Source organism: Doryrhamphus excisus, chromosome 3, assembly GCF_030265055.1.
Source record: "Doryrhamphus excisus isolate RoL2022-K1 chromosome 3, RoL_Dexc_1.0, whole genome shotgun sequence".
NCBI classification, from domain to species: domain Eukaryota; kingdom Metazoa; phylum Chordata; class Actinopteri; order Syngnathiformes; family Syngnathidae; genus Doryrhamphus; species Doryrhamphus excisus.
Window position 1 is genome coordinate 27,830,046 of NC_080468.1, and position 15,652 is coordinate 27,845,697.

At 39.8% G+C, this 15,652-nt stretch overlaps 1 protein-coding gene across 3 annotated transcripts in view; it reads left to right on the forward strand.

Annotated features, from left to right (window-relative positions):
* Positions 1-15,652, forward strand: part of sorcs2 (sortilin-related VPS10 domain containing receptor 2) — a 167,772-nt gene that overhangs the window by 135,533 nt on the left and 16,587 nt on the right. For all 3 annotated transcript variants that reach the window (XM_058068159.1, XM_058068160.1, XM_058068161.1), the window contains exons 9-15: positions 2,283-2,462; positions 3,449-3,595; positions 5,790-5,892; positions 5,984-6,060; positions 6,178-6,269; positions 10,849-10,956; positions 15,389-15,509. In XM_058068159.1, the coding sequence (XP_057924142.1) occupies positions 2,283-2,462; positions 3,449-3,595; positions 5,790-5,892; positions 5,984-6,060; positions 6,178-6,269; positions 10,849-10,956; positions 15,389-15,509 (828 nt within the window). The remainder of the gene's footprint in view (positions 1-2,282; positions 2,463-3,448; positions 3,596-5,789; positions 5,893-5,983; positions 6,061-6,177; positions 6,270-10,848; positions 10,957-15,388; positions 15,510-15,652) is intronic.

Consider the following 15,652-nt stretch of genomic DNA (forward strand, 5'->3'; position numbering starts at 1 on the left):
GCCTGAAGACAGCTGGGATAGGCTCCAGCACCCCTGCGACCCTCGTGAGGAAAAAGCGGTAGAAAATGAATGAATGAATGAATTATACTTTAGGGGCTGCACGGTGGAGGAGTGGTAGGCCTCAGAGCTAGGAGGCCCGAGTTCAATTCCCGTGCATGCATGGGTTTTCTCCAGGTACTCCGGTTTCCTCCCACATTCCAAAAACATGCTAGGTTAATTGGCGACTCCAAATTGTCCATAGGTATGAATGTGAGTGTGAATGGTTGTTTGTCTATATGTGCCCTGTGATTGGCTGGCGACCAGTCCAGGGTGTACCCCGCCTCTCGCCTGAAGACAGCTGGGATAGGCTCTAGCACCCCCGCGACCCTCGTGAGGAAAAAGCGGTAGAAAATGAATGAATGAATGAATGAATTATACATTAGGAGGCCCGAGTTCAATTCCCGTGCATGCGTGGGTTTTCTCCGGGTACTCCGGTTTCCTCCCACATTCCAAAAACATGCTAGGTTAATTGGTGACTCCAAATTGTCCATAGGTATGAATGTGAGTGTGAATGGTTGTTTGTCTATATGTGCCCTGTGATTGGCTGGCGACCAGTCCAGGGTGTACCCTGCCTCTCGCCTGAAGACAGCTGGGATAGGCTCCAGCACCCCCGCGAACCTCGTGAGGAAAAGCGGTAGAAAATGAATGAATGAATGAATGTTGTAAGGTTCTGAGAGTCCAACCCTTCTTGAGGATCAGACTACCAAGGTTCCCACTTTCAGCAGCCACACATTTCACAATGCTTGTAGGAGCAAGTTGTTTTGCATGGTTAATAATTTTACAAAGTTATTTGTAGCCTGCATAGTTTTTTGGGTGACTTTAAAACTTGATCTCACTTTCAAATCATGGTGATTTGGCACCACCTTATGGAATGTTTAAAATGAAAATACCAACCAACTGAAATTAGAATGAATATTTCCGGTAGGGACTTTTTATGAGAAATGTAGTATCACATTTGGCCGGTAATTCCACTCAAATACCAGCTCACCATTTACAATATATGAGTGAAAGGCTTTGAATAAAATGAGGACTTGATTGAGTGTAGCATGATGTTGGATGCTGCATCCAGCGGTCTCTTTTTGTCTGTGTGACATGTGTCCTCTTACTTGGGTGAGCAGATAGGTCACCCAAGAAAAGCTTTTAGGACAAGCGACACTCTGGAGAGGGGGGGTTGAGAGGATGGAGCATGTGTGACAAGGTGCGTGCGTGTGTGTGTGTGTGTGTGTGTGTGTGAGACAGTATGCCATAGGGGACTTTTGGACTTGCTTTTTTTTTTGCACAGTGAATAATTAAAAGGCCTGCAGGATTAAAAATGCAGATGCCAACAGTGAAAGCAGTTTGGTTCAGTCCAGAGGGACCTGACCCGAGCCATGGATTAGACATAGTGTGACACAATGTGCAGCTTTAAATGCAGCATGGGGGCGAGTTGAGGTCAGGGTGCAAGTGAAGACAAACTGCTGGCATTTTTGGGAACTGTCTTGTAACGCAAGACGTCAAGATTAGCTGTGGCATTATTTTTTGGCCTTTTACTGTAAGCTGTCTTTAAAAGGGAACTGCACTTTTGGGGGGATTTTGCCCATCATTCACATGAACACATATTTATTTACCTTTCTGTGCATAATAACACCAGAAAACAAGTTAATATGAGGTAGCTTACAAGGCTGTCATTGGGATACACCTATTTCGACTATGAAGCCCTCTAAAAAACCTCAATTTGCAACAAACTATGCTAAATATCTGAGGTTGTCAATGCTATTCTATATACTATTATTCACATTATTCATTCATTCATTCATTTTCTACCGCTTTTTCCTCACGAGGGTCGCGGGGGGTGCTGGAGCCTATCCCAGCTGTCTTCGGGCGAGAGGCGGGGTACACCCTGGACGGGTCACCAGCCAATCACAGGGCACATATAGACAAACAACCATTCACACTCGCATTCATACCTATGGACAATTTGGAGTGGCCAATTAACCTAGCATGTTTTTGGAATGTGGGAGGAAACCGGAGTACCCGGAGAAAACCCACGCATGCATGGGGAGAACATGCAAACTCCACACAGAGATGGCCGAGGGCGGGGACCGAACCCTGGTCTCCTAGCTGTGAGGTCCGCGCACTAACCACCAGACCGCCGTGCCGCATTCACATTATTATTATTACTTATTTTTACGTCTTTGTAAAACCACAACTTTAACTTAATACACAATTTCCACTTTTTTCCTATGCTTTTTTTTGTCAATCAGGATGTTCAGATTGTGAGCACGGACGAGAACCAGGTTTTTCTGGCCCTGCAGGAGTGGTACCAGACAGACACGTACAACCTCTACCAGTCAGACCCACAAGGCGTCTACTACTCCATCATTCTGGAGAACGTCCGCAGCACAAAGCAGCCAGAGGAGAACGTCCTCATCGACATATTGGAGGTGAGAGGACACTGGCATAGTCCACCTTTTATCTACATTTTAATTCACGTCTATTCCGATAACTAAGTTTCCTGTAGTTGCCGCGTGCGGGTCTCTAATTACACTGGTCTACAAATGTTTGGACTCAATCTGCTACAAAGATAAAAGTGGCTTAATCTCATTTATTTTGATTAGATGAACTGAAAATTACACGTAGACCAAGGAAAATAAGAGTTGATAACAGAAGTATTGGGACAGCTTTCCACTTTCTCACTTACTCCAAATCATTATTAAAGATAAGAAATTAAGTTGGTATACGACATATTTATATACTACTATACTATTATTACTATTATTATATATGCTGCTATTATACAGTAGTACAATATATATACATTTAAAATGAGCACTTTTAATTCTTTAAATCAGGGGTGGGCAAACTACGGCCCGGGGGCCACATCCGGCCCGCCAAGTGTTTGAATACGGCCCGCCCAATCTTTCAAAAGTATTGAATTTAAACTCAACATACAACCTGGCATCATGGCCTGAGCCAACCTTTTGATGGTTGTATCAATTTCGTTGTTTGACATGGTCTGTTGTTTACAAAGTGCTCCTGAAAAAAGGGACACAAGCACATAATAATAATAATAATAAAAATAATAATTATTGTATTATTATTATAACTATTATGATTATTATATTTATTATATTAATGCTAATTATTATATTAATTATATATAATAATATTGTTATATTTGCATATTTTACATAATATAATATAATAATTATTATTTTAATTTTATTTTAATTATTATAATATTTTATTATTTTTAAAATATTTAAATATAAATATAAAATAATAAATAATAATAGCAGATTGCATGACAATTTTACAGATACAATAATACCAGGTGGACTGTTACGAAATTTTGTTATATCAATGCGGCCCGCGAGTCAAAAAGTTTGCCCACCCCTGCTTTAAATTGTCCCCATTATTTTAAAAACAGGTACGTGGAATCAAAGGTGTCTTCCTGGCCAATCAGAGGCTCGACGGCAAGGTGAGGACTCTCATCACTTACAATAAAGGACGGGATTGGGAGCCTTTGACCCCTCCCACCACGGACATGAACGGCAAGACCATCACCTGCAAAGCGGTATGCTGCTTGTCGACGTATCGCAATGTAGTGCATGCCTGTTAATATTCGTACATGTAGCCTTAAAGCAGGGGTATCAAATATACGGCCCGTAGGCCGGATCTGACCCGCAGATGGGTTTAATCCGACCCGTGAGACAACTTTGTAAAATATAAAAATAAATGCAATAAAATTAACTCGAGTTTGCGTGTTCTCCCCGTGCATGCGTGGGTTTTCTCCGGGTACTCCGGTTTCCTCCCACATTCCAAAAACATGCTAGGTTAATTGGCCACTCCAAATTGTTCACAAGTATCAATGTGAGTGTGAATGGTTGTTTGTCTATATGTGCCCTGTGATTGGCTGGCGACCAGTCCAGGGTGTACCCCGCCTCTCGCCCGAAGACAGCTGGGATAGGCTCCAGCACCCCCGCGAGGAAAAGCGGTAGAAAATGAATTAATGAATGAATTAATTAATGAAGGCGGCACGGCGGTCTGGTGGTTAGTGCGCAGACCTCACAGCTAGGAGACCAGGGTTCGGTCCCCGCCCTCGGCCATCTCTGTGTGGAGTTTGCATGTTCTCCCCGTGCATGCGTGGGTTTTCTCCGGGTACTCCGGTTTCCTCCCACATTCCAAAAACATGCTAGGTTAATTGGCCACTCCAAATTGTCCATAGGTATAAATGCGAGTGTGAATGGTTGTTTGTCTATATGTGCCCTGTGATTGGCTGGCGACCAGTCCAGGGTGTACCCCGCCTCTCGCCCGAAGACAGCTGGGATAGGCTCCAGCACCCCCCGCGACCCTCGTGAGGAAAAAGCGGTAGAAAATGAATGAATGAATGAATTAATTAATTAATGAAATTAACTCTAATTACAACCACTGGATGGCGCGTTAGTAATTGTGTTAAGCAAGCAAACTGTTTATATCAGTGCAGAGCAATTTAACAGAGCAACACTTAACATTATGTGCGTGAGCACCCTCATTACTCCAATATAGCTCTGTGAATAAAGAGAAAAGTGCCAAGTGTTCCAAAAGAAATGGTCGTCCTCTTATTTATTCACTTAAGTGAATGGGAAAGCTGTATATTTGGTGTGTTCGCAGCATGTTGCAGTGCTGAAACAATAGAACCTTGGTCGCCACTGTGTGAGTCTTCATGCCGACAAATATGACACATTCAAACATTCATTGACAGCAGAGAAGAGAGACGGTGAATGAACTGTTGGTGGATCTGAAGAAACAGCAGTCTGTGTTTACATCAGAGCATGAGTGGAAGCTCGCAGGAGTTAGATTGTGTGGTTGTGTGTGCCTGACTGGGGCCCGATGAGTATATTTTCACCACGTTGTATTTTACGGCTTTAATGTAAGGAAATTTTTACAGTGCCCGGTGATGATGTGGAAGTTCAGAGCGAAAAAAATACGAGAAGCATGTTTATTTTTTAATGTGGCTAGTCTTTGCTGTAAATACACATTTTTCACACACACGGAATACACCATGACCGTTCTTCAAAATAAGAGCACCGTTCACCCCATGTCTATGTAAACAAAACAAGAGTGTCATAAATATCTTCCATATACAGTTGGAATTGCATGGGTGACTACATCTTCCTTCATCGCAAGCACAGGCATTACAGTTTGTTGAAGATTTAGTAGCAATATGTGCAGAGGCTGACATCAAATTAGATAAGTTAGCCACTTTCTTAGCAATAACAATTAGCCAATTTCTTACCACTCACAATTTGAGTGTTTTCAAGTGTGTTTCACTATATATTATATTAGCAAGACTCTGCTGAATTTAAATTAGATCATGATACATCCTAAAAATATTGTGATATATGCTAATGTCCATATCGCCCAACTCTTTTTTATATTATTAAAATCTTGGTTTTACCGATAAGGCCCACTTGAAAGTAGATTTTCCTCCATGCAGCCCCTAGGCTAAAATTAGTTTGACACCCCTGCTTTAAAGTGGTTTGTTGCTGATGTCTGCATCTGTCTGCTGCAGTCTATTTGCTCTTTTCACACACATCATACACAAACAAGAATAGATATACTGTATATGTGGTGCTAAGAGTTACAAGTACAGTAAATTATATTCCTATGATGCATTTTAAGTAGGGATTTCCGATAATATTGGCAACAGATAATTATCAGTCTAAAAATGTGATATTGGGAGCATCATAATAGCAATAATAGGTCTGCCATGTTCTTTTTCTCTATAGCCCGAATGCCACCTCCACCTGCACCTGCGTTGGGCAGACAACCCCTACGTGTCCGGAACAGTCCACACCAAAGAATCTGCTCCAGGTCTCATCATGGGAGCGGGTCAGTTTTCCACTTTTTGTCCATCCTGTGTGACTTCCTGTTTCCATGTGGACTGGCTATTGTCTGATCGAATGCTAAATCTTTTCTTCAGGTAACCTTGGTTCCAAGCTGGTTGAGTACAAGGAGGAGATGTACATCACGTCAGACTGTGGGAAGACATGGCGACAGGTACCGACACTCACCATCTTGTGTCACCTTACTGCTCTGCTCGAGTTAGATCGTCTTTATCCATTATCCCGACTGCACTTAACACACCAAACAGAATTTTCCATGTATTCTTTGAAGGTTTTCGAGGAGGAGCATCACATTCTGTACCTGGATCATGGCGGTGTGATTGTGGCCATCAAGGACACTTCCATCCCGCTTAAAATACTCAAGTAAGAGCGCTCTTCTGTTACCATAGCGATACCTACTTGCTATCCACTATGAATGAGTTGCTCTGGTGTGGGCTAACAATGGGCTGACTTGATGTAACACGCAGGGAGGTAAAATGGCATTTAACCTTGCAGATCAAACCATTAGAAACACCAGTCCTTTCACTTAACGTTATATTATTGGACTGTAGCGAGCTGAGAGTGGTTCCTAAGATTTTGACTACCTTCTTTTGCCACATTCAAAGGGTTAAAATTTAATCTTTGATTAAAATATTTGATCATTATTAATCGCATTTTGTCGCAATTAATCACATTTAATCGCAGATGGAAACACGTTTTTATCTATAATAAGTAGGGGAAATCTCTTTGTGGTAAACGATTCAATGTGCAACTACAACTATAAAATTTTATTAAAGGATTAAAGAATTTTATTAAAGAATTAAAGAATTTTATTAATTCTATAAAAGGATATACATTTCGCAACTATGGGCCATGTTTTAAAACAATACAGTGAGCAATCATGTTTTTGTATTACTATTTTTCTTTATTAGCACTAGCTCTTAAACTCACCCACAAACGTTCAGCAAATACAAAATGTGAGCGAGTGAGACCTCTCACACTGACACAAAGATGTTTTTTTTGATTACAGTGTCAGCTCAAAATAAGATTTGTTTATTTACTGGTTTTGTTAGCGAGTAAAAAAGCCTATTTAGCAACATTTAGAAAGGATTATTATTAAAGATTGCCTCAATGCAGCTTTCCTTCATGAAGTGTACAAATGAAAACACCTAAAACACAGGGCAATAGTCATAAAAACATTTGTAAACTCAGTAATTTCATTTCTCTTTTAAAAATACAAAAAATACATACAAATTAATCATAATGTTAGAGTAAATATTATTTTATTAGAATACTGTAACTATTAATAAGAAATCCCAGTTTTTAAATGTTTAATGCGAGCTGTGATTTCACCTACTTTTTTGACGGTCATAAAACGCAACATCCGACCCTTCTCCGATGCACAGAGGGATGTATGGATGTATTTGGATGTATTTGGATGGCAATAGTCATAAAAACATTTGTAAACTCAGTAATTCTCTTTTAAAAATACATAAAAATACATAGAAATCAATAGTTATGTTACAGTAAATATTATTTTATTACACTACTGTAACTATTAAACTATTAAATCGGAAATCACAGTTTTTTAATGTGTAAAAATTTGAAAAAAATTGCTGGCGTTAAAGGAAACTTCCATTAATGCGTCATTCAGGCGTTAACTTTGACAGCCCTAGTTAAAATATTACAAACAGAACCTGCGATGTGTCACAGAAATATAGCATTTACTATTTCGGAATTGCAGCTACCGGTACATCATGATCTCCATTTCATATTTAGTGGCTAGTAAATGTTTTAAATTGTTGTCAAAGCTCTTAAAATAAACCTGAACGCTTTAATCATGTGCTGATTTATTTACTCATTCCAATACATTATGGTGGTGTACACTGTAAAGCAGGCTTATTCAGCTCCATAACAAAGATGGCCACAGTCTCACAAATGTAAAGGCCCAAGGGCCAGACATGCGCTGTCCCTTTATCCTCACTTGACACGAGTAACCACATTTTGAAGGCTTTTATTTTATATTCCTGTCAAACATAGAATTCCACAAACATTTAATTCTAATGTTTTAAACAAAACTGTTTAAATATAACAGCAAAAGTGCATTTAACAAAATAAGCACACCAGTATTTCACATCAAAACGATGTCACTTCATATCTGCCAGCCACTAACCTCCAGAGGGAAGACTTTTATAGTAACGCACCTGAGCACAAATAATAAAAAAAACTGTCACTGTCCAAATACTTTTTTTTTTTTTCCCCTTTATTTGGGCAAATATGTGAATCATTACAGTGTATTTCTTACATCAATCAAAATATAACTTTCCATTATTTACATTTGTATTCAACTATATATATATATATATTCAACTAGCCCAAAAGGAGTAGGCTGAAGCAAAAGCTTATAAATGCCTACCCCTTTTTGCAGGATATAATCATGTTCATGCCACTGTCTTGTTTCCCCTGTTATTATTTTCATTGTAATATTATTATTATTATTATTATCATTATTATCATTATTGTTATAATCTTTATCATTATTACCATCATTATAATCATCATTAATATTACCATTTTCATCATTATAGTTAACATTTTTGTGATTTTTTATTTTTAATTATTTAATTTTACAGACTTCATTGCTTCTTGTAGAGTGTAGAGATTTCATCTGTTATTTCCTGAAATCCGCAGTCTTTGTGTGTCAATTTATTAGCCCACTTTTTTTGTGACATTTACTTATTTACTGTATTGCATGTGTCTAATCTTATGCATTAAAAAACAAGAACTTGAGACTGTGTCTGGACAGGTGACCAACCCAAACATCAGTTTCTTCTTGTTAAACCCTACCTGAGGTTTTTAGACGTGTTTATTAGTTTGTGTGTGTCTAGTCTTGTGCATTAGGAAGCAAGGTTTTAGGTCTGTGCTCAAACCAATTTTTGAAGCAATGATGTCAATACTGCAATACTGACTGACCTTACTGTAGCAATGTTTACAACAACAACATTGACAAGAAAGAATTTTCGCTACGAATAATTGTGGTTACATTTACAGAATGTTTGGGCATATTTAATGAGGTGTGTCCAAACCTTTAATGCAGAGGTAGGGAACCTATGGCTCGGGAGCCAGGTAGGGCTCTTTTGATGACTGTATCTGGCTCTCAAGCATTTCTTACCACAATAAAAATGCATTTTTGCTAACATTTTAAAGTAAACCATCACAGAAATGTTAAAAATATTAAAAATCAACAACTTTCTTATGCATTTTAATTCGTCCATTTATTTTCTACTGCAATACGGCCGACCATATCTATCTTTCCTGATGATATTTTCCAGGTCAAACACCAAAACTTGATTATTACTGGGTAATGCTGTAGTCTACCTCGGTCATTGAGATGTCAAAAAAACATGTTAATGTAAACTTTCCTCCTTTAGTCAAATAGCTAAAGCTGCAGAACCAAGCCTTCTGGTGAAGATGGCCAAAAGAATGAAATACGTGTACTGAATACGGTTCAAAACTATGCAGCAGCAGAAGTTGCATTAATGGCAGCAAGTATTTGATTTATTATTTAGACACTGCGCTGCTCACGAAAGTGTGCTGGCCACACCCCATTGGCGTGGGGTAGTGTGCCTGGTCTACATAATTAGAGCCCATTATATCTAAAACTGTTGGTCTTACATAAAAATGCACACATTTTATTGCATTCAATGTTTAAAAAAATGTATATGGCTCTCACAGATACACATTTTAAAATATCTGGCCTTCATGGCTCTCTTAGCCAAAAAGGTTCCCGACCCCTGCTTTAATGTGTCGATGAATTTTCACATTTCTCTCCAAACATATTTGCACCCTAGGTAATTTAGAGCATTTGTTTAGAGTGTTTACTTTAAGTGCAGGCCTGTAACTTTCAAGCAATCATCAATTGCTTTAGAGAAGCTCAGCATATCATCATATCACATATGCGGACTCACACGGGAGAAAAACTTTTCACTTGTTCGGTTTGTGGGAGGAGATTCTCTGAAAAGTCAAATATCGTCACACACATGAGGACACACACTGGAGAAAAAACGTTTTCTTGCTCCCTTTGTGCCAAAACATTTGCTGAGAGGGTGTCTATGACCAAACACATGAGAACGCACACTGGTGAGAAACCATACGTTTGTTCCATTTGTGATAAAAGTTTCACTCAGAAGGTAAACACACATGAAAACACACAGCGGTAAAAAAACCCTATACTTGTTCCGTTTGCGATAGAAGATTCAGCAATAAGGTGACAACACACACAGGAGATAACTCCATTGAGTGAGGTTACATGTAGTGGAAGTGGTCTCTGATTGCACAAAATTCACTTCATACTGTGTGCTTAATAAAACGACTATATATAGAATTTTTTATTTTAAGGTCCCGGGACTTACATTGAGTCTTTTGGTCATCTTGGATGATGGACAGCCTGCATTTTAATCAATTTAACACAAATAAAGCCCCTTTTTTCATCTATCCAGGAATACAGTACAGTAGAATGATGCAGAACAATTCAGATGTCTTCCACTAGATGGCAGAAGGTTGTGAGGTTTTTGTTTGGAGTGCCATGATGTGTTTGTAATGTAATCTATGTGCCTCGACTCAAAAAAAAAAAAAAAAAGAGAAGCTCAGCAAAGTTATCTCTTTGCTGTTAGGCATGATGTAATAATAATGAGAAAATATAGATAAGACATGTTATCAGATTTGCATCAAATCTGATATGATGCTTCCATGCAGAACCTGCAGCGAGCGTCCTATTGGGCTAGCATGCATGGCGAGCAGATGGCTTTTTGTTTTGTATGTGCTCGATCATTTTGAGCAGATTTTGTAAAATCACGGTATTGAGTTGATTTGTGTATTTGAATTGCCAATTTACATATATGTGCAGCATGAGAATGCAGCATGCATCCACGTGTTTTCCATCTTTAATGTGCACTCCGTGCAGGTTCAGCATCGACGAGGGTCACACGTGGACGGTCCACAACTTCACCAGCACGTCTGTGTTTGTCGACGGACTGCTGAGCGAGCCGGGAGACGAAACACTGGTGATGACGTGAGTCCAAAAAATAAGCAATAAACATCACTAAATGACTTAATCAGTTACACTTACACACTCCATGCATAAGATCCATATTAAATTAAACCTATAGAGTTTTCCTGGTCATCTAGAAGTGTCTCTCCCATGCATAATGGATCAGACTGATGACTAATTATTATCCAGAGCGTAAAATGAAGTGCACTCTTTCAGCTTGTCTCCGCTGTGGGGGTCAGACAGACCACTCTCTCTCATCCCGACAATTCCTGCTCGACCTGCCAGAGCGTGGCATCCAATTTCTCGCCATTCTTTTTTTTCAGCGCAGCCTTTGTCTGGCAGATGCTCGGGAGGGCTAAGCTAATGTATGAACCTTGACCTTTTGCTTCTTGAGTGCTATTTGTGTTGGATGCTTTTTCTCTCTGTTTCTGTCTCTGCTAGTGGTCTTGAAAGCAGATGAACGCCTGCCTGATCAAAAGCATCATCTGAGAAGATGTGTGCACGTGTTAATATAGGGAACGTGTGTGCATAAAAGGTTATATTTTACACGGAAATGTATTCAGGGCCACTTTTATTCAGTTGCATGCATTGAGCTTTGCTGCCTAATGGAAGGAAGTGTGTTGCCAATAGAGGTTTCCTAACTGTAACTATCCCAAAATCACCATCCATGATAATGTTGGAATGATCTGGAATGCCCCTCTCCATTCCACGGCCTTGCATATTGTGAAAATAAAATGAATTCATGAATGATTATCATATAAACTCCTGATCAAAATCTTAAGACCAGTTGAAAAATTGCAAGAATTTACATTCTGCACTGTCGGACCTTAAGGAGGTTCTAAGTAGAGCTTCAAAATGCAAAAGGAAGAAATGGGAGTGAGACAAGCTTTAAAGCAGGGGTGGGCAAACTACGGCCCGGGGGCCACATCCGGCCCGCCAAGTGTTTGAATACGGCCCGCCCAATCTTTCCAAAGTATTTCATTTAAACTCAACATACAACCTGGCATCATGGCCTGAGCCAACCTTTTGATGGTTTTATCAATTTCGTTTTTTGACATGGTCTGTTGTTTACAAAGTGCTCCTGAAAAAAGGGACACAAGCACATAATAATAATAATAATAATAATAATAATAATAATAATAATAATAATTATTATTATTATTATTATTATTATTATTATTATTATTATTATTATTATTATTATTAGATTATTATTATTATTACTAGAAATATTATGATTATTATAATTATTATATTAATGCTAATTATTATATTAATTATATATAATATTATTGTTATATTTGCATATTTTACATAATAATAATATAATAATTATTATTTTAATTTTATTGTAATTATTATAATATTTTATTATTTTTAAAATATTTAAATATAAATATAAAATAATAAATAATAATACCAGATTGCATGACAATTTTACAGATACAATAATACTAGGTGGACTGTTACGTGTAAAATATATAGTCTGCCCCCCCCCCCCCCCCTGTAAATTTTGTCATATCAATGCGGCCCGCGAGTCAAAAAGTTTGCCCACCCCTGATTTAAAGTGAAATAGGTCGTTCATCAAAAATCATCAAAATTGATCAAAAGACCACAGAATTTTAAAGCCAAAATCTGGGCAAAAATGTGGATTCAATGTCATTCTGTCAGGTGTTCACACTGTCATGATCTCTTGATGGCAAAAGCAAAAAAAACTTCTCTTGTCAAGCTGAAGCACATGCCTCTCGCAATGTTACTCAGGTTGGATGCAGTAAGACATTTGAAAGCTCTTCAAAGGTCCTGAGGGTTATGCAACAAAAATTAAAGTAGTTACTGGCCCTGGATGCAATTGGCTGTCTGTCAAGACAGGGGACCATCCTTGGCCCGAATGAAGGTTATTATTGGCGGCAAGTGCAGTCCAATATTCACCAGATGGCATATGCGAGAGAAGACCTTTTAAGAAGAAAAAGGGTCTTAAAAGGTCTTGTGTCATTGAAAGGTGGAAGAAAGTGTGGAGAAAAAAATGTATTCCAACATTACTGGCATGACAAGGAGATCCCACCTGAGATGTTTTCCACACAGCACAGTGATCCAAATCCAAGTGAGAGCAAGAATGGTGAAGTTACTCATTACCGAGTCCTTTTTTGAACAGCCATCCATCATTTTCTATGCCACTTATCCTCGCTAAGGTCATGGGTACGCTGGAGCCTATTGCTGCTTCAGGACCTGGAAGACTTGCGGTGATAAATGACACCATGAATTCTGCTGTCTACCAAAAAATTCCGAGATTGTGACCTCAAGCTGAAAACAACTTGGGTTCTGCAGCAGGACAATGATCCACAACACAGCAGGAAGTCCACCTCTGAATGGCTGAAGAAAAACAAAATGAAGACTTTGGACTGGCTTAGTTAAAAGTCCTGATCTGAATCCTATTGCGATGCTGTGGTATGACCTTAAAAAGGCGGTTCATGCTCAAAAACCCTCCAATCTGACTAATTTACAAAAATACTGCAAAGATGAGTAGATCAAAATTCCTCTATGGCGCTGTAAGAGACTCATTGCAAATGATCACAAACACTTCATTGCAGTTGTTGCTGCTAAGGTTGTCCCAAACGGTTATTAGCTTTTAGGGCCAATCACTTTTTTTCACGCAGAGCCATACACTTTCCTCCCAATAAGTAAGCCGAAGTGCGATTTCCAGATAAGGTTAGCTAAGGCTCCTTGGCGGGAAGGGACTCACAAAGACCTGACAGTGCTGACATCGGCTTGATTTGGCCTCCAATTTTCAGCTGTAATCCCATAAGAAAGTAACTAGAACACAAATGCAAAATAAACAAAAAAACAGATTTCTTTGTTGTCTGGGACACAATGCTGTCAGTTACATATGGCAAAGAAGGACAAGGAGAGTCGGCACATTATCGGCAAATGTTATTATTCATTCATTCATTCATTTTCTACCGCTTTTCCTCACGAGGGTCGCGGGGGTGCTGGAGCCTATCCCAGCTGTCTTCGGGCGAGAGGCGGGGTACACCCTGGACTGGTCGCCAGCCAATCACAGGGCACATATAGACAAACAACCATTCACACTCACATTCATACCTATGGACAATTTGGAGTTGCCAATTAACCTAGCATGTTTTTTGGAATGTGGGAGGAAACCGGAGTACCCGGAGAAAACCCACGCATGCACGGGGAGAACATGCAAACTCCACACAGAGATGGCCGAGGGTGGGATTGAACCCTGGTCTCCTAGCTGTGAGGTCTGCGCGCTAACCACTAGACCACCATGCCGCCTAAATGTTATTATTATTTATTTAATTTATTATGTCCATTTAGGGAGTACTCACACTTACCATTCTGGTAAATTTTTTACCATTACCTTTCTTTGCCCCTGACTAGAGTATTTTATTCTGCACAGGGATGCAGCTGTGGGTGAGCAGGCATTGCCTGGGGTGTCAGTTATCCTTAAGAACTTGCTAGGAGTGATCAAAATTACAGTCATTCTGTGACTGCAAGTGCATGTACGTGCAATCATGCCATGGCCGAACTGGAGAGCTCTTGACTTCATGAGAGAACACACTGAAACAGATTCCTTTCTCACTTCACTCGCCACTCTGTATTCATTCATTCATTCATTCATTTTCTACTGCTTATCCTCACAAGGGTCGCGGGGGTTGCAGGAGCCTATCCCAGCTGTCTTCAGGCGAGAGGCGGGGTACACCCTGGACTGGTCGCCAGCCAATCACAGGGCACATATAGACAAACAACCATTCACACTCACATTCATACCTATGGACAATTTGGAGTCGCCAATTAACCTAGCATGTTTTTGGAATGTGGGAGGAAACCGGAGTACCCGGAGAAAACCCACGCATGCACAGGAGAACATGCAAACTCCACACAGAGATGGCAGAGGGTGGAATTGAACCCTGGTATTCAAACATGATTTATAAATATTTTTTAATCACAGTGATCAGAGTGTCGATGTATGCTTCTGTACAAAGATCCTCAAACATACACTATTTCACTTAAAACTAGGGCTGTCAATTGATTTCAAAATTTGATCATGATTAATCACATTTTGTCCATAGTTAACTCACAATCAATGTTTTTTGGAATGTGGGAGGAAACCGGAGTCCCTGGAGAAAACCCACGCATGCACGGGGAGAACATGCAAACTCCACGCAGAGATGGCCGAGAGTGGGATTGAACTCGGGTCTCCTAGCTAGGAGGTCTGCGCGCTAACCACTCGCTCACCGTGCAGCCCAGCCCACACACTGTTTTATAACTTGTTCATTTTCTAGAGCTTCCCCAAATGCAAAATCAACAATGAATCTAATATTTGAAGATGATGGTGGTGAAAATTATGGTTTATTACACTAACCTAAATTTCAATATGCAGATGGAAAGATTTTTAGATATTTCATTCATGCATCCTATTTTTTCCGCGCAGCGTGTTCGGCCACATCAGCTACAGGTCCGACTGGGAGCTGGTCAAAGTGGACTTCCGTGAGTCCTTCCCTCGTCAATGTGCCGAGTCCGACTACGAGTCCTGGCAGCTAACAGATCTGCAGGTACACACACTTTCATTCATTCATTCATTTTCTACCGCTTTTCCTCACGAGGGTCGCGGGGGGTGCTGGAGCCTATCCCAGCTGTCTTCGGGCGTAAGGCGGGGTACACCCTAGACTGGTGGCCAGCCAATCACAGGACACAT